This window comes from Dreissena polymorpha, chromosome 3 (assembly GCF_020536995.1).
Source record: "Dreissena polymorpha isolate Duluth1 chromosome 3, UMN_Dpol_1.0, whole genome shotgun sequence".
Lineage (NCBI taxonomy): Eukaryota > Metazoa > Mollusca > Bivalvia > Myida > Dreissenidae > Dreissena > Dreissena polymorpha.
The window spans coordinates 63,382,062-63,400,488 of record NC_068357.1 but is presented as its reverse complement, the minus strand read 5'-3'; the positions used below and the strand labels follow the sequence as shown (position 1 = coordinate 63,400,488).

Genomic DNA, 18,427 nt, shown 5'->3' with positions numbered 1-18,427 from the left:
CATGAATAAAATTTGTGTTCCCAGAGACCATCTTTGGGAAAACCAGGCTTAATGCATGTACATTATGTCTTCTCTGATAAGCCTGAGCAGTCTGCATAGGGTAATCTGCAACAACACTTTCCGTCTAGATTTTAGTTTAGGAGAGAAGACCTTGAGAAGAAAAATTCCATTAAAGTGGAAAGTGTTGTCCCCGATTTGCCAGTATGGACTGTACATGCTTATCTTTGACAATACTTTAAACACATGAATTCAGCCTGGTTTTCCCATAGAACGGCTCATTTCAATCCGGCGTGAGAAATTTCTGCAGATACGCTGATGTTTGTGTCTATGACAACATTAATCAAAACAATTAAACATGGCCCATTACTGTTCCCTTATTTTAAAATTTGGCTGCCAATGGATGCTATTAACTGAAAGGACACAAAATAAAAGAATGTGATAAATCTGTAACAAAAATGTTCAATTGAAAATTACTTGAAAAGGAAATCTCAACACTTCATAGAGACATGCGTAATTTTGTAGAACTGCATTCAGCTGAACTTGAGGTGTGCAAGTTTTGTCATTCAAAATACAATTATGGAAGTTGTGGTATAAATTATTGTTTAAATGTATCTTTCTGTTCACAAATACACAATTTAAAAAAAAATGTCATAATTTACTACTTATTAATGTGAAGTATTATAAATATTTGTACCAAGGTGTTTTTGGTCTTCATTATAAACCTTTTTGAAACTTTTAGATACAGAGGTTTGAAAGTATTTTAGTTATATGAAGCATTATATAGAACATTATTAAAAACTAGCAGAATTGATACTTGCTTAGATGTCATAGGCAGAGGGATATAGAATTGGCGTTGTCCGTCCTTCTGTCACAAAATAAATTTTGGGCGGGGTATATCAATTTAACGAATTTGCTTGTTTGATTTGCATTTTCAGCCCTGATCCACTAGATTGTCATTCAGTTGACTGTATTGGGCCCAGGTTTCAAAATAATAGCTGTATGTTACAAACTCTGCTTGCAACTATATTGAGGACAGTTAACCTGGTAATAACTAAAATATTGTTATAGGGGGGAATATTAGCCATTTTTCATTGAAAATAGTTTGAATCCATAATATTGATGCATGTAATAATTGTATATCAATTGTAAGGTTCAACCCAGCAATATGACTCAGAAAATATCGTTCTATGCTTAATCAATATTGTTACCATATGGTGAACACTTGTGGAAGGATATTTTCAAAAAGAAAGATGAATTAACAAGTTTCAGTCTGGACAAACTGTTTTATGCCCAAAGCCATCTCCATGTGTTGTCTTCAGTCACAGGTCATACAAACAAAGCCATTACCATGTGTTATCTTCAGTCACAGGTCATACAAACAAAGCCATCTCCATGTGTTGTCTTCAGTCACAGGTCATACAAACAAAACCATCTCCATGTGTTATCTTCAGTCACAGGTCATACAAAAAAGCCATCACCATGTGTTGTCTTCAGTCACAGGTCATACAAACAAAGCCAACTCCATGTGTTGTCTTGATAAATCTCGAATATAATTGTTTACATTTCCTGACGTCATTTGGAATGCATCTGCTTATACAAAGCAAAATAACAAAATGTGATTGGTCAATAAACGAAAACTAAGCCCATGAAAACGCTTAAAAATGTTGTATTACACATGTGTAAAAAAAATAATATGTAATGGTTGTATTACATTGAAAACAGGGTATAGCATGTGATAAAATACAATATAAAATAGACAGTAATATCCAACAAATACCCGATTTGGAAAAATGTACATAAGTAAAGTAAAACTCCTTTCACTGCCTTCAGTAGAGTTTGGATTTCACTTGTTGTGTATAGTAGAGGATCATGGCCACCATGGTTGTGTTGAGCACTGCACTGCTGGTAAAGTTGAGAATTATGAAGAGGTCTCCAGTGAACACTACATTGGTAAGAATTCGAACTGAAAATAATTAAATAAAGCTACACAACATGTTCAGTCAGATTGAATGAGTTAATGAGGGTCAAGGTGATACAGCATATCACATTATTATTTTGTCATACCAAAAGTTTTCTGAATACTTATAGAACACAAACTCAATGACCTATAATAAACATCAAAAATATGCTACAAGTACTGTAACGTTCGCAAAAATGCCAATAAAAAAGATTATTAAAACAAAATAATTAGACAATAATGAATTGTTACACACTGTATGAAAAGTGAAAGGCATACCTATTTGCATTTGTGATAGCCGAAAGCTACATGTAAGAAAGCCTTTAAAAAAGATAACCTAAATCTGTCATAAATGGTCATAAATTGATTGAGACCAAGATAATAGGCTCTTTTTTTAATAATCTTTCTTATATATCTTCTTTTTCTCATCAACCCGTGTGAAAGACAAACAATTCTCACCAGACATGAGGTCTGATAACTTTTAAAATTTAGCTGACCTCACAAGATTTTACCAGACCTAAATTGGTATTATTTAAACAAACAATACAAAAAAACTTGTATAACCTGTATTTGTATCATAATTACATTTACTGTTTACACAAGATAAAACTATGAATTGACAACAACAAAAAACTCATACAAGTTAGACTAGTACTCTTACTGTTTTACTTCAAAGTTAAACAATCTATCAAGTAAAAAAACACATTATACATCAACCAGTCTCTTTTTTTCCATACACCTAGTTTCATTTTCATTTTTAATCCAAATAAAGTTTTAAATATTGTTGTTGTTTTTTCGTCTGACACAGCTTCCGGAATAACAGTACTGGACCTCAGCAAATGTTATCAGAAATGTCCGAGGTCTGCAACTTTTGCATGGCTGAAGCAAGAATTCCATGAGCAATAATCAAAATGAAAACTCCACCCATCAGGAAACCCCATACCATAGAATCCATATCCTGAAATGCCCCAAGTGACCACATTCACATACCATAGCATCCATATCCTGCAATGCCCCATGTGACCACATTCACATGCCATAGCATCCATATCCCGCATTGCCCCATGTGACCACATTCACATACCATAGCATCCATATCCTGCAATGCCCCATGTGACCACATTCACATACCATAGCATCTATATCCTGCAATGCCCCATGTGACCACATTCACATACCATAGCATCCATATCCCGCTATGCCCCAGGTTAGAGCGCTCAGTCTGCCTGGATGCTTGCTTCTGTACAGAGCCACTATCTGTGTCAGCTTACTGGACACTCCCAAAGGCGTGCATAAACTCTGAAAACAAAATTAAAGGCAAAATATGTCCATAAAAACGACACAACTGAGTTTTTTCTCTTTATATAAAAACTGTTACTCAAAAATCTGTTGAATAATAAGTTTGCAAATTGTCAGCCTTCTAACAGCAAATACTTTTTTACCAATGTGTGACACACATTAAAAATGTATTTTTTGCTAAAACAGGGGACATAACTCCGGTTATGTCAAAAATATCCCACCAAAATATGGAGGTGCTCAAGTTCACATACTGGTTGATATGTTTGCAAAATTTCATCCCTTTAGCAATAAATTAATACCCTTGAGTTATGCACAACACAAAAAAGAGACTGATGCAAAGATGGAAGGAAGGACAGACAAGAGCGAATCTTTATGCACCAATACCCCTTGTTAGGTTATGTCATTACAACTCAAGTTTGTTTCTGTTTGTAAAAGATCTAGTCTAGTAGGAACGGAGGTCCACCATGCATGATTGGAAGTTTTTTTTTTTAATATGCTGATGATGTTCTACATTGCCTCGGGTAAAAGAAAATGTTTGTTCCCAAGAAAAAAAGTGTTCCCATGGCATGGGGTCTAAATCCAAGATGGCCGCCAAGATGGCCGACCAAAAACCTTGAAAATACCGTTATTTCGCAAATGACACTAACAACATTTATTTTCCTAGATTTTGGTAAGCTTTTTAATTTAAGCAATTAATAACATATTATTCTTATTAAACAAATACATTTGTTGGTGAAATATTATACATTGTATGAAAATAATGACTATATTTATGAAAAAAGCTACCAAAAATCATGTTTTTTTGGCTTATGACATGTTTCAATTTGTACCTGAAAAGCAGTTTAAATACAATTATCATCCTAACTACATTTATGTACACCTATGGGACTAAGGAATATAATAATATAACATTTCATGTGATATTATCAATAATTATGATATATAAGACAATAAAAGTGGGTGGGGTAAATAACAAATTTGAAGAAAAAATTCCTAATGTGCATGTTAATATGTTTTGAGAGGTACTAGCTTTTTTAACTTGTTATGTTTATGTATAAAGATTGTTTCTGACACTAACAAGTGCATTCACAATGTTTTTTAATATTAAATGCATTTCCCTAACTGATAATAGTATTTTTACCGTTAAAAAAAAACGAAAACATATCATTTATATACAAAAGTAACGCATTATAATATCTCATAGAAAGCAAATAACAGAATATGTGGTAATATTTCACTTTAAGGGTAAGAAGCCAACAAATACAAATTAAAAATACTTGTTTTAACACAAACAGTAACATTAAAACATACTTTAGAGCGTGAATGTGTTTTTTTGGGGGAGGGGGGGGGGGGTAGATGAGGGAGATATTGATTTTCTCAAATTTTCTCAAACTGGAAACGACAGTGTCAGATACGGATTAATCCTCATCTGACAGTGTCATTTCCAGTTCGAGGAAGTCAGCATCTTCCTCATCTTCTTCTTTCTCATCAAATTCTGTGTTCACATGGCCCAGAATGTCAATTAAACTTGAAGGCAGAATTGGACCCTTGGCCCATAATGGCTCCAACACATTGTCCTTTACAACCCATCCTTGATTATCGTCAAATGGTTCTGGACACTCTATTGTGGAGTTGTTGGCCTTCTTCAATATGGCAAGACGATAGTAATTTATGGTAAAAAAGTTAATCTGGAATTCAAGTTTTTGTTTGTTAAGTGTTTAGAATAATTTCAATTGTGTCACGATTAAGAAACAATTACTTCATATTTTATTCTCTCATTAAAATACAAACCTGAACTCTTTAATGACCATATCGTATATTTCGCTAGGAACGTCTTGTAGTTGTAAACAAAACCAACACAATTTGTTTCCATGTACATTAAATATTAATGCACTTTATTGAACAACTGTCCGAATCGGCGCACCATTCGAATTCTAGACTACAATTATGAATTTACTTTTTCTGTCGTCGATGTTGATCATCCTCCTGTCCACCAGTTGCAATTGGTATGACATAGTAACACCATACAGACCTGAATCACCATCACATATTGTGTTTTACGTGGTATTTTCCACGTCAGTCGTTCCACGTTCAACAAACATGCCCTAAAGATGACATCAAAGAAGTGCATGTCTGGTCACTTTCTGTACCTGTTTTCATTGTTGATTTTAAATGCATCAGATTGTCACCCAAACCCCGGACCTACATCTTTTAAGAAGCCCAAGTACCCCTGTGGTGAATGCGGCAGGGCTTGCACATGGTCTCGCACCGTCAAGTCCATCCAGTGCAGTGATTGTACTACCTGGTACCACAAGGATTGTCTACAGATGTCATCAGGAGTTTACAATGCCCTTGAGGGAATCGACGACATCTGGCATTGCTGTCAATGCGGCATGCCAAAATTTAACTCCAGCCTATTTATGGATTATGAAGCGTCCAACTGCTCAACACCTACATCCTCCTCATTTTCTTCGCACAGGAGTACCAATTTGGGCTCGCCACTTTTCACATCATCACCTACTATAAGTCGCCATAGACAACCAGCACCTAAGAAGACGCTGCGAATTCTTGTCATTAACTTTCAAAGCATAAGGGCCAAACGTGAAACATTCTGGGCACTACTTGAACAGGTTGACCCAGACATAATCCTCGCAAGCGAAACATGGCTAAATTCAAGTATTTTTGAAAGAGAGATCCTGCCAGACAACTGCGTGTTTGTTTCCTGCAGAGATAGAACGAACAGCACCTATGGTGGAGTTGCTATAATTGCCAAACACGACATGGAAGGCACAGAGATCCTAAACAGTACTACTTCAGAATTTATTGCAGCCTCATTTAACACATCTAGTACAAAGAAACCCATCATTATAGGATGCCTGTATAGGCCTACTGACAATAATCTTGACTACACATCAAACCTTTGCCAAGAGATAAGGAACCTCCACTCTCAATATCGCAATAATATCATCTGGATCGGAGGAGACGTCAACCTCCCAGACATAGACTGGACCACAGACACCAAAATTGGTCATCAGTACTCCATCCAGATCAACACAATTAATGATACCGCCAGTGAACAACTAGTGACTTTCCCAACAAGAAACGAAAATACACTTGACATTTTCTGCACAAACCGCCCAACTCTTGTCGAAAGATGCCTACCCATGCCTGGCCTAAGTGACCATGATACGGTCCTCATAGACACAAATGTGATCCCGAAACGTCAATACCAGTTCAACGACGCATCTTTTTATGGAAAAAGGCGAATACACCTGCAATGAAAGAAGACCTTGACAGCTTTAGCAAAACCTTTGTTGGAAACCACAGCATCGCTTCACCAATCAACACACAATGGGCAGACTTCAAACAACAATGTAACAAAGTCATTGAATCGCATGTACAATCTAAGCTAACATCTTCAATATTCAACCAACCATGGTGCAATAGAAATATTAGAAAACTAGCTCGAAGAAAGAAACGGGCATATCGTAGAGCCAGAAAATCTAAAGATCAGACAGAATGGAATATTTACCGACAGATCCAGAAAGAAAACCAGAAAGCCTGTAGAAATGCCAGAAATGAGTATGTTAGAGACATGATAAGTGAACCTGGAGGCAACAACAAAAAGCTATACTCATATGTAAAAGGCATGAAAAGCGACAGTTCAGGCGTTGCACCCCTGAAAAAAGATGGGTCCACCCATTCTGATGCTAGTGCAAAAGCAGAAATCCTGAACAACCAGTTCTCCTCTGTGTTCACAAAGGAAGACTGCGAGAACCTTCCAGACCTCGGACAGGATATCCCAGTGGAGGCCCCCCCACTGATGATCCATGTCAATGGTGTAAGGAAGCTACTTGAAGCCCTCAACCTACACAAAGCATCAGGACCAGACCAGATATCATCCAGATTCCTAAAGGAGATGTCATCGGTCATAGCCCCAGCACTAACCCTCATCTTTCAAGCGTCTCATTGTCAGTGCCAAGTCCCTACTGATTGGAAACATGCCAATGTCACTCCACTTTTCAAGAAAGGAGACAAGAACCAAGCTTCCAACTATCGCCCTGCGTCACTTACCTCTATCTGCTGTAAGACCATGGAACACATTGTTCACAGCCACTTGATGAAGTTCTTGGATGAACACAAGCTTCTCTCCGATGCACAGCACGGATTCCGGAAGAGGAGATCATGCGAGTCACAACTCATCAACACAGTACAGGATCTCGCAGCAGGGTTGAGTAACAAGCAACAGATTGACGGGATACTACTTGATTTTTCTAAAGCATTCGACAAGGTGCCCCACCAACGTCTTTCAACAAAGCTGCACCACTACGGTGTGCGCGGCAAGACTATGGGGTGGATTAACAGCTTCCTATCCGATAGACAACAGCAAGTTGTACTTGACGGAAAGGTATCTGCACCAGCCCCGGTTACATCAGGAGTCCCTCGGGGTACTGTCCTAGGGCCTCTCCTGTTCTTGGTCTACATAAATGACCTCCCAGGTAGAGTCTCATCAACTGTACGCCTCTTTGCGGATGACTGTCTACTATACAGGACCATAAGATCGGCAGATGACACCAAGGCACTTCAAGATGACCTCGACCAGTTACAAGTATGGGAGCGGGAGTGGTTAATGGACTTAAATCCAGACAAGTGCGAAATGATCCGTATTACCAACAAGCGGAACATCACACCTGGCTCAAACAACATCCATGGCAAAACACTTAAACAGACAGATAAAGCCAAATACCTTGGTGTGACCATAGACAGAAAACTCACGTGGAACAGCCATATAGACATCACCCCTAAAAAGGCAAACTGAACATCAGCCTTCCTTCGTAGAAATCTGGCAACCTGCCCTACAGACATCAAGGTAAAGGCATACACATCTCTTGTAAGACCCCAGCTTGAGTATGCGGCATCTGTTTGGGATCCCAAAACCCGATCCAACATCAACAAATTGGAATCTGTCCAACGAAGAAATGCCCGCTTCTGCACAGGCGACTACCGATACACCAGCAGTGTCACTGCAATGATGAACAAGCTCGGTTGGCCAACGCTTGAATACAGACGCCAAACGGCAAAAGTGGTCATGATGTACAGGATAGTAAACAACCTGGTGGACATCGATTCCAGAAGTGTACTCATACCAGCAGGAGTGCACACCAGAGGCCATGCAAACCACTTAATAGTGCCATTTACGACAGTCAATGCCTACCAGTATTCCTTCTTCCCAACTGGAATACGCCTCTGGAATGGTCTCTCAGAACAGGTGGTCATTTCCCCGTCCATAGATGTCTTTAAGACTAGGATGGGGGAGCTGTGCATATAACTCTGGAGCAAAATGTTTTTATCCGGCTTTTAACCATTGTTCTTCCCTTCACTCGTGTACATAGTTCACAATTGTGCGACAATGTCCCAGAGGGGCCCAGCACATTAACCGAGAGATAGAGATAGAGATAAGAACATCAATTTCTATTAAAACTACAATAGTCAATAAAGATGGGGTAAATAATTTTACCGTGCTGTTTGGTTTCCTTCATAGTATTATATTAAAATGGATCTTTTGCTGGACATTTGATTGCAGACGAACATATTTAGTGGCTAAATTATTTATAAGGGAAAATACTATAAAATAAATGTAATTTGGAAATCAGTCAAAATATTTACGTAATTATCTCCCTTGTGCGAAGCTAAAACTATACATATTCAAACAATGTACCTAATTACCTACCTTTTAACAGTTTAATTATTATATACTGAAACAAATAAGGTTATAAAGCAAATTTAGGATCATTAAAACCACACTGTATCATATTTTATTCACCAGATGAAAGTTCTATAAAACAACTTCCTTTAAATATTTATAATATCACCTTCACCCACTCAACTACATCCATAAAAAGAAAATTCACAAAATCATCACATTCTCAGCAGTATTGTATAAAACATGACACTGTTTGTTTTGGAACAAATATGATTTTTATTGGACAATTTAAGTGTTAATTTGCAACAAATGTGCTATTTGCTCAATGTGAGACATTTGAATGCCGTTTGTTTATAAATTATATTTTTTCATATATTTACGGTAAATACACTACTATCAGTAAGTGAAATGTATTTTATATCTAAAAAAAGTAGAATCTACTTGTAAGTATCAAAAACAATCTTCATACATAAACATAACAAGTTAAAAAGGGCTAGTATATCAATAAATATATCAACATGCATTTTCCTTCAAATTTGTAATTTACCCCACCCACTTTTATTGTCTTATATATCATAATTATTGGTAATATTCACATGAAATGTTATATTATTATATTCCTTAGTCCCATAGGTGTACATAAATTTAGTTAGAATGATAATTGTACTTAAACTGCTTTTCAGGTACATATTGAAACATGTCATCAGCCAAAAAAACATGATTTTTGGCACCTTTTTTTCATATATGTAGTCATTATTTTTATAAAATGTATAATATTTCACCCAAAAATGTATTTGTTTAATAGCATAATATGTTATTGATTGCTTAAATTAAAATGCCTACCAAAATCTAGGAAAATAAATGTTGTTAGTGTCATTAGCAAAATGACGGTATTTTCAAGGTTTTTGGTCGGCCATCTTGGCGGCCATCTTGGATTTAAACCCCATGGGAACACTTTTTTTATTGGGAACAAAAATTTTCTTTCACCCGAGGCAATGTAGAACATCATCAGCGTATTAAAAAAAAAACTTCCAATCATGCATGGTGAACCTCCGTTCCTACTAGACTAATCCCACATTCTTTAAATGATAAGATATGTGCATATTTGTAGTTTGTCAGTAATATTGGTTAAAGTTCCTTTGATGCATGAATTCCTTTGCTGCATTAGAACCAACGTATTGCTGCATTAGAACCAATGTATTGCTGCATTAGAACCAATGTATTGCTGCATTAGAACCAATGTATTGCTGCATTAGAACCAATGTATTGCTGCATTAGAACCAATGTATTGCTGCATTAGAACCAATGTTTTGCTGCATTAGAACCAATGTATTGCTGCATTAGAACCAATGTATTGCTGCATTAGAACCAATGTATTGCTGCATTAGAACCAATGTATTTAATTGCTGCATTAGAACCAATGTATTGCTGCATTAGAACCAATGTATTGCTGCATTAGAACCAATGTATTGCTGCATTAGAACCAATGTATTGCTGCATTAGAACCAATGTATTGCTGCATTAAAACCAATGTATTGCTGCATTAGAACCAATGTATTGCTGCATTAGAACCAATGTATTGCTGCATTAGAACCAATGTATTGCTGCATTAGAACCAATGTATTGCTGCTTAAGAACCAATGTATTGCTGCATTAGAAACGATGTATTGCTGCATTAGAAACGATGTATTGCTGCATTAGAAACGATGTATTGCTAACTCGAAACACAGAAACAATCAAAAGACTACAATATATACATAAACAGACGTGCAGAAAGGCTACGTACAATGGCAGATTTTAGAACAAGATCAGGTAATGCTTTGTAAGCAATCGAGGAAAACACCACCATATATCTGAACAGAAGATCAGGAAAACAAAGGTAGAATACTTTGTGATTTACACACACACAAGGTTTTTAGAAAGTAACACAAACTGGCTAAGACAAAATCAAAGAAACATGTACTCTGGAATAGAAAATACATGTATTCATATTTAAACAAGAAAGGATACATGGCCAAAAGCAGCAGCACTTTAGGTGACAGCAGGTTTCTTGTATACACTATCAAGCCCAACATAAACCAATCTGAAATGACAATGTAAGGTTGTTTACTAGATCATGTAAGGTTATTAACTAGTTAATTTGCCAATTCATATTACGATTGTTTACTATCGATTATAGCTTTCCATGAAAGACTGGTCATGATAATACTAAATTATGGATTGAATGTTGTAAATTATCAGAAGTATGAACCAGTCTTATAAAACTATGAAGGGCATTAATTCTACACAGCCTAATCATTCCTTTACTACTTAATTTTTGTGTAACTGGGTCATTTCATTTACATGTACTTTATTTCACAAACATTCTGTCAACAACATTCAGAAAGAACTGAAACTTGTTAGATTTTTAATAAAGCAGGTCTAAATTTATTGCATTACAATAACATTGTATATTAGTATGTACATGATAAATGATTAAGTATTCATACTTTGAACAAGAAGGAATCCTGTCTCCAAGTAGTTCATTACAGCATACTCCATGGCAAAACTGTAGGACAGCATTATGGAGTACCTTTCAAATAAATGTATAAAAATAAATATAAATATAGTTTTCAGTTATGGTTATGGGCCTAGACCTGGTAAAATAATATAATTATTTTGAATATCCAACATCCTTTTTTGTTTCTTTTTGCATTGAAATGAGAATTAATCAATAGAAGCCTTACACTGTCGAAAATACCCCACACCAGGATACAGTCAGTCAACCAGTAGAATCACCCGGCAAAACACGTTAATTCTTTTGACCACAATAATTTTTTTCGGGATTAAGTGTCAATGTGAGGAGATGTCAATATAAAGGGTACAATTTATTTTGCATGATAACAGGTTATGCCAGACAGCATTTGCATTTTGTTTGTTAAAATAGCCAATTAAAGTTCACTCTTTGGAAAGTTATTAAAAATCATTCAACTTACAAAATTAGTATTTCAAAATATTGTCATCGCATTTGTTTTCAATCAGCAAAAAGTTTATTTGAAAATAATAAAGCCTTCTATATCCATATGCACGTTCAAAACATAACTCATTCAATCATTTTTGCTGCATTGATCCCCCCTGTAAGCATAATACAAAAGCTTTCTTGCTAAAACTTTGTTTATTTAGTCCTTTACCTAATGTATACCTTAGACACTTATCATTTTGTTTTTATTGGGGCATTATGGAAAATTAAATACAAATTAATTGGAACTGCTGAATATTCGGAACTGGTTTACAAACTGTATCCTCCAATTACCTTGAGTCGAGCATGACCCAAAGTCGATCACTTTGTTAACATTAAGAACGCGACCATTTTGATGACGTCACACGCAAGTGCTCCGAGTATTTTGATGAACTGGTAGAACTACGCTTATAAACAAAAACAAATAAATAAAAAATGAGGAAAAAACAGGTAAAATTGCATTTTAAAATATAACTTTAACTAAATTATACAAATTTATCTATATTCCATACATTTCATTGGTCCTTTTTATTAAATTTTCACAAAAATTGAAAAGTGAAGCAGACGATCTAAACATAACACTTTCATTGACAGCGCTTCATATCGGAAAAAGTAGTAAATCGTAGTAAATTTAAGGCAAAGCTTTTTTTATTAAATTGGTTTTCAGACCTTTTCCAAATGGTGATTTTTTTTAACTTTTTTTCTTTTAAGGCTTATCCAAAAGGACTTAAAAAGATAAAGAAACATAGATTGTACTTGCCAACAGCTTTATCAAATGCTTACAAGCTAGTAAAAACAGATGTCACTGTAAGAAAAGCGGTTGCCTTATGCAACGTCCCACAAACAACTCTAAGAGATAGAACTGCTGGAAGGGTCAATGTAAACATCAAGTCTTCAGGAGCTTTGCCTTTGTTTACCTTTGAGGAAGAAAAGAAATTGGTTCAACATTTCAAACAAGAGGGCCTGAAAGGCCAAAAGTCGCTCACCTGAGATAACAAGATATTATTGGGAAAAATCGTCTGACCCGTTTCATGAAGATCGGAAAATAAATGTGGCCTTTAGAGTGTTAACAAGGTTTTACTACAGCCATATAAGGAAAAATGCCCCGCCCTCTGGCAGCCATGTTTTTCAACCAACCAGCATCATTTTTGAACTCATCCAAGATATTATTGGGATGAATCTTCTGACCAAGTTTCATGAAGATCGGACAGTAAATGTGGCCTCTAGAGTGTTAACAAGATTTTACTATAGCCATATAAGGAAAAATACACCGCCACTTGGAAGCCATGTTTTTCAAGCAAACATAATTATTTTCGAACTCATCCAAGATGTCATTGAGACCAATCTTCTGACCAAATTTCATGAAGATTGGACAATCAATGTGGCCTCAAGAGTGTTAACAAGGTTTTACTATAGCCATATATAGCCATATATAAGGAAAAATGCCCCGCCCCTTGTGGCCATGCTTTTAAAGCAACCAAAACCATTTTCGAACTCATCCAAGATATCATTGGGACAAATCGTCTGACCAAGTTTCCAGATGATTGCAATATAAATGTGACCTCTAGAGTCATTACCAAGGTTTAACTATAGCCATATAAGGAAAAATGCCCCGCCCCCATGGTGGCCATGTTTTTCAACCAACCAGCATCATTTTTTTACTTCTCCAAGATATTATTGGGATGAATCTTCTGACCGAGTTTCATGAAGATCGGACTATAAATGTGACCTCTAGAGTGTTAACAAGATTTTACTATAGCCATATATAGCCATATAAGGAAAAATGCCCCGCCCCTTGGCAGCCATGTTTTTCAAGCAAACGTAACCATTTTCGAACTCATCCAAGATATCATTGAGACCAATCTTCTGACCAAATTTCATGAAGATTGGACAATAAATGTGGCCTCTAGAGAGTTAACAAGGCAAATGTTGACGCCGCACAACGCACGACGGACAACGGACAAAAGGCGATCACAAAAGCTCACCATGAGCATGTTGTGCTCAGGTGAGCTAAAAAATGGCTGAATATGGCTATGGGTACACCAGAAAAGAGTGTATTGACATTGCATTTGACTACGCCGTTCAGTTGGGTAAAAAAACGAAAGAAAAACCCCTGTCTTTAAAATGGATTTATGGTTTGTTGAAGCGCTGGCCAGAACTCAAAGTTCTCAAACCAAGAGCCCTTGATCATGCTCGAGCTAAAATGGCCTCAAGGGAGACCATCTCTAATTTTTACCACAACCTAAAAGAAACATTAACAAAATATGAAATGACTGATAAGCCCCACCTGATCTATAACCTTGATGAAAAAGGGGTAACAGTTAATCACAAACCACCATTCATCGTTGCTGGTGCTGATAACTGTCCTTCATCTGTCACATCTGGAAAGGGGCAGACAATCACAATAATTGGGTGCAGGGAATGCAGCAGGTCAAGCTATACCCCCATTTTACATATTCCCAGGCCAACGGATGAAACCTGACTTGTTGAATGGTGCAGCTCCAGGCTCTAATAGAACAGTTAGTGAGACTGGATGGTCCAATGGTTGCATTTTCGGCACTTATTTAGAGCAGCATTTCCTCAAGTTCACCCCAGGATCTAGTGACCAGAAGAAATTACTGATACTTGATGGCCACAAATCACATGTTTCAGTTGGTTTAACAGAATGGGCTCTGGAACACAACATCATCATATTTGTCATTCCCCCTCATTGCAGCCATATCCTTCAACCTTTAGATATTGGCTGCTTTGGGCCTTTCCAGAAGATGTATGACAGCCTCTGCCATCGACTAATGGGCCAAACATCAGCTGTCATTACATGCTATAATGTGTGTGAGGTCGCATCAAAGTCCTACATGAAGTCACTGTCTGCAGAAAACCTTACTTTATCATTTCGCCGTGCAGGTATATACCCGTTTAATGCAGACGCTGTCCCCAGCCCATGTCTCATCCCAGCTTTAGTTTTTCAGCACTCTGAGACAGAAACTTCAGACAGCCAGAAAACTGTTGAAGGTGGGATACAAGTTGATGGTGTAGACATGTTTGCACAGAAAGAAAGAACAATAAAGAAAACAAAAAGTGGAAATTTGTCAAAAGCTAGAAATACAATGAGTAAAATAGTGGCAGGTAAAGAAATATCAGGAGAGGTCTTGAAACAAATGACGGAACATACAGAGAATCAAAACAGGAATAAACCAAACAAAACTAAGAAAGCTACCAGTAATGAGGCCCACAGTTCATCTCCCCGGCCTGGCCCCTCTAAAGTGAACATCTTTTCTGACAGTAGTGATACTGAAAATGAAGGGGACTTGTGTTGCCAGTGCAAACAATTTTCCCCTTTACAGTGCCCCAGATAAGCTGCGTATCTGCGTCTATCACCCTATTAAAATATTTAAAAACGCAAAGAAATACAATATCATGCGTATTGAAAACGCAACCAATTTGACATTTACGCAAATTTGTCAAATTTAATGCGTACGATACAATAGCTTCGATCCAAAATGCTTTGCTCATTTTCGGTATTTTCTCTTTGGAGTTATTATTAGTAACGCTGCGACTGTTTCATTCAGCAAGCGCTTGGATGACGAAGCAGGAAAACAGTCAAAGTTATTCAAACGCTATGCGGACTAGATTTCATAGTTAAATAAAGCGTCTGACTAAATTATTTACGACGACATACATGCGTTTTCAATATGACTTAATCCTTCGATCATTGTGCATGTATTTGTAAAGCGTCTGTACTTTCAGTTTCTATTACAATGCGAAATAAATATGCCTACAAGAGGTCGAAAGACGTCCGCGATTGTTGCGCAAAAATATCGATCTGTATGTTTGACAGTTACAAAGATGTCAGTTAACATCAGGTTGTTGTTTTTTTTAAAGTTTAAAGTGTATATTATGGACAGTTTCAAGGATTAAAGATGTTATGAAACATTAGTTTATTAAAGCTAATTATGATAGTTAACAGTTTTATTGAGTCAATATAAGTGTGCAGCTTCAACAGAAGTAAAGCAGCAATGATTTTAAGGTATGCATTTTTATAACTCATTTCACCCTATTTCAAGAATGAAATCACCCTATTTTTCAAAATCAATGGGTGAAAACCCTATTTCCCAAATAATTATCTGGGGCACTGCCCTTTAGCTGTTAGACACAGTGCTTCAATAATTTTGGTAAAATGGGCACAGTGTGTCAATAGACCCTGCAACCACTGGGTACACCTGTCATTTTGTACAGACATAAAAGTCATCAGAAGAGGTGCAACATTTATGTGCCCATGCTGTGCTAAGGAAGAGTGACAGTTGTTGTTAGGAAAAGTGACAGAAACTTGTTAAATTGTATTTATAAAATATTGAAAAAATAAATTACTGTTTTAGTTTGAGTAAAATTTGTTCAGAGAAGCGATGTTTTCAGTTTAGTTGGCCTAATCCATTACACTACAGTGCTCTCCCTTTCCCGGACGTGAAGTCTGGACTTAAGGTAAACAACGCGCGGAGTTAATGTTCTTGGGGTGTGTATGGAACTATCGGCTTTGCTTGGTTAAACACGCTGTAAATAAACATTTATTAAATGGATTTAACGGGAATTAAATAAATCCCTGAAGGTAAATCGTGTATTGCTGCAGTTTGCTTCATTAATTCAGAAATTCTTTTACTTGTTTCCTTAACCGCTCGACTTATGGTAATTTGAGGAAAGTTATTTCAAGACACTGCAAAAAATTTTTCACTCAGCAATTTACCCTGTTTGTTCCAGCATAACACTGGGAAGGCTTATTCCATTTGTGTTTCCAGATCTGAACGATCCCCAAATCTGCGGCACTTTCATGATAATACATAGTGCCACTACTGTAAAACTCAGAAAATTGCAGACAACTTCTGCAGACGCCCACGTCATCATGGTCAGGTAGCGCTTATTATTTGTACTTTTCTATTTAAATTGTTTCAACCGATGTACCTGATTGACAGTTTATCAAAGGTAAAATTTTAATCTTATACTTAAAAAGAATTAAATATTTAACGTAAATTATATAATTCAGTGCGTATTATTATAATGAAACGTTTATAAACATTAAACAGAACAGGGTCATCAAGACGCTTGCTGCATTGTAGTCCAGCAACAAATAAGTTCGCAAAATAATTGATTTGTAACTTTCACAACATAGACTGGTACCCATTTCCTAATATATTCTTGGAGGATAAAAAGCTTTCCTTTCGCATGCTTTGCTGTTGTCTTACCATGCTTGCGGCAGGAGGGGCGGGGGGGGGGGAGGGGCGTCAAGAAAAATTAGTAACGTAAATGTCAATAATGTCACTGAGTATTGCTATCTACAGATATTTAAAGTTAAATAATAAGTCTAAATTAAAGAGTCTAAAATAAAATATGAAGATTATATTTGTCCTCCAATTACCTTGAGACGAGCGGTTAAAGAAACAACTAAAATAATTTCTGAAATAATTCAAACAATGCCGCATTAAACGATGTACCTTTAAAGATTTATTTCTTTCCTGTTCAACCATTGTCAAAATTGTTTATTTACAGCGTGTTTAACCACGCAAAGCCGATAGTTTCATACACACCCGCAAATGACATACACTACGCGCGTTGTTTACCTTGAGTCGAGAGGTCACATCCGAAAAGCGAGAGAACTCGTTTGCAATAGGCAGGAGGTCAACAAAACTTCGAAAAGTCGATTCACTGAACAAATTTAGAGAAACTGAAAGATTAATTTAACTTTTTTCATATCTTCTATTTACCATTTAACAAGTTTCTGTTTTATCGGTCGATCTTCTTTTGGCAACATTGACACGAAAAAGTGCTCAATAGTTCAAAAAGAAATAACGTTCGCAATTTGTTCAAATAAAATTTTGGCATATATATGTTACTATTAAGATTTGGTAAAATTTTCACCCAATCGGGACAGGGCTTACCCACTGAATGTGTGTAATTCGTCATGTAACCTATTTTCGCGATGTGCGTTCATGCAACATTTTCTGGGAATCGTGAAAAAAAATAAAGAATTTTCATTCAAATAAATCAAATACATGAATTTGTTGTGTTTAAACCAGGGTAGTGGTCTGCAATTTATACGCCAGTTTAATGAAGAGTACCGAAAAAAATGCACGAAATGGGCATGCATTTGGACTATTTTAGTTGAAGTAAGATTTTTAAATACAATTAATTTGTGTTTTTCCTTATATAAGTCGTGTCTGTAATTATTTTCAAGCGTAGTAATATTAGTAAAACAAAATACTCGGAGCGCATGCATGTGACGTCATCACGAGAGCCGCGTTCTTAATGTAAACAGAGTGATCGACATTGGGTCATGCTCGACTTAAGGTAATTGGAGGATATGTTTGAAAGACTCACTTTAAGTTCAAAGAAATTCTTTAAGAAATAAAATCGACGAACAATTGAAAGTGTTCCTTTAAAAAGACTCGGCTCTTTGCGTATAATTTATGTTAATTTACCT

General features: G+C 36.4%; 1 protein-coding gene across 1 annotated transcript; it reads right to left on the bottom strand.

Moving 5' to 3' along the window:
• Positions 1 to 1,650: 1,650 nt before the first annotated feature.
• LOC127874464 (solute carrier family 66 member 3-like) lies at positions 1,651 to 17,073 on the bottom strand. The gene is made up of 6 exons (XM_052418817.1): positions 16,697 to 17,073; positions 11,450 to 11,532; positions 10,971 to 11,043; positions 10,747 to 10,813; positions 3,136 to 3,256; positions 1,651 to 1,963 (listed from the first exon to the last, which is right to left on the bottom strand). Exons 1-6 carry the CDS (start codon positions 16,852 to 16,854, stop codon positions 1,827 to 1,829), a joined length of 639 nt encoding a protein of 212 aa, XP_052274777.1. The 5' UTR covers positions 16,855 to 17,073; the 3' UTR covers positions 1,651 to 1,826.
• Between the last annotated feature and the right edge of the window lie 1,354 nt (positions 17,074 to 18,427).

What these genes read in the sequence shown, in the direction of transcription:
- LOC127874464 (XM_052418817.1), bottom strand. Translation starts at nt 16,854, where the DNA reads ATGATGACGTGGGCGTCTGCAGAAGTTGTCTGCAATTTTCTGAGTTTT. An exon ending in GTTATGCTGGAACAAACAGG is followed by an intron (nt 11,533 to 16,696) that starts GTAAATTGCTGA and finishes TTTATTTGAAAG; the next exon opens with GTACTCCATAATGCTGTCCT. An exon ending in AGCGGGATATGGATGCTATG is followed by an intron (nt 1,964 to 3,135) that starts GTATGTGAATGT and finishes AATTATTTTCAG; the next exon opens with TTCGAATTCTTACCAATGTA.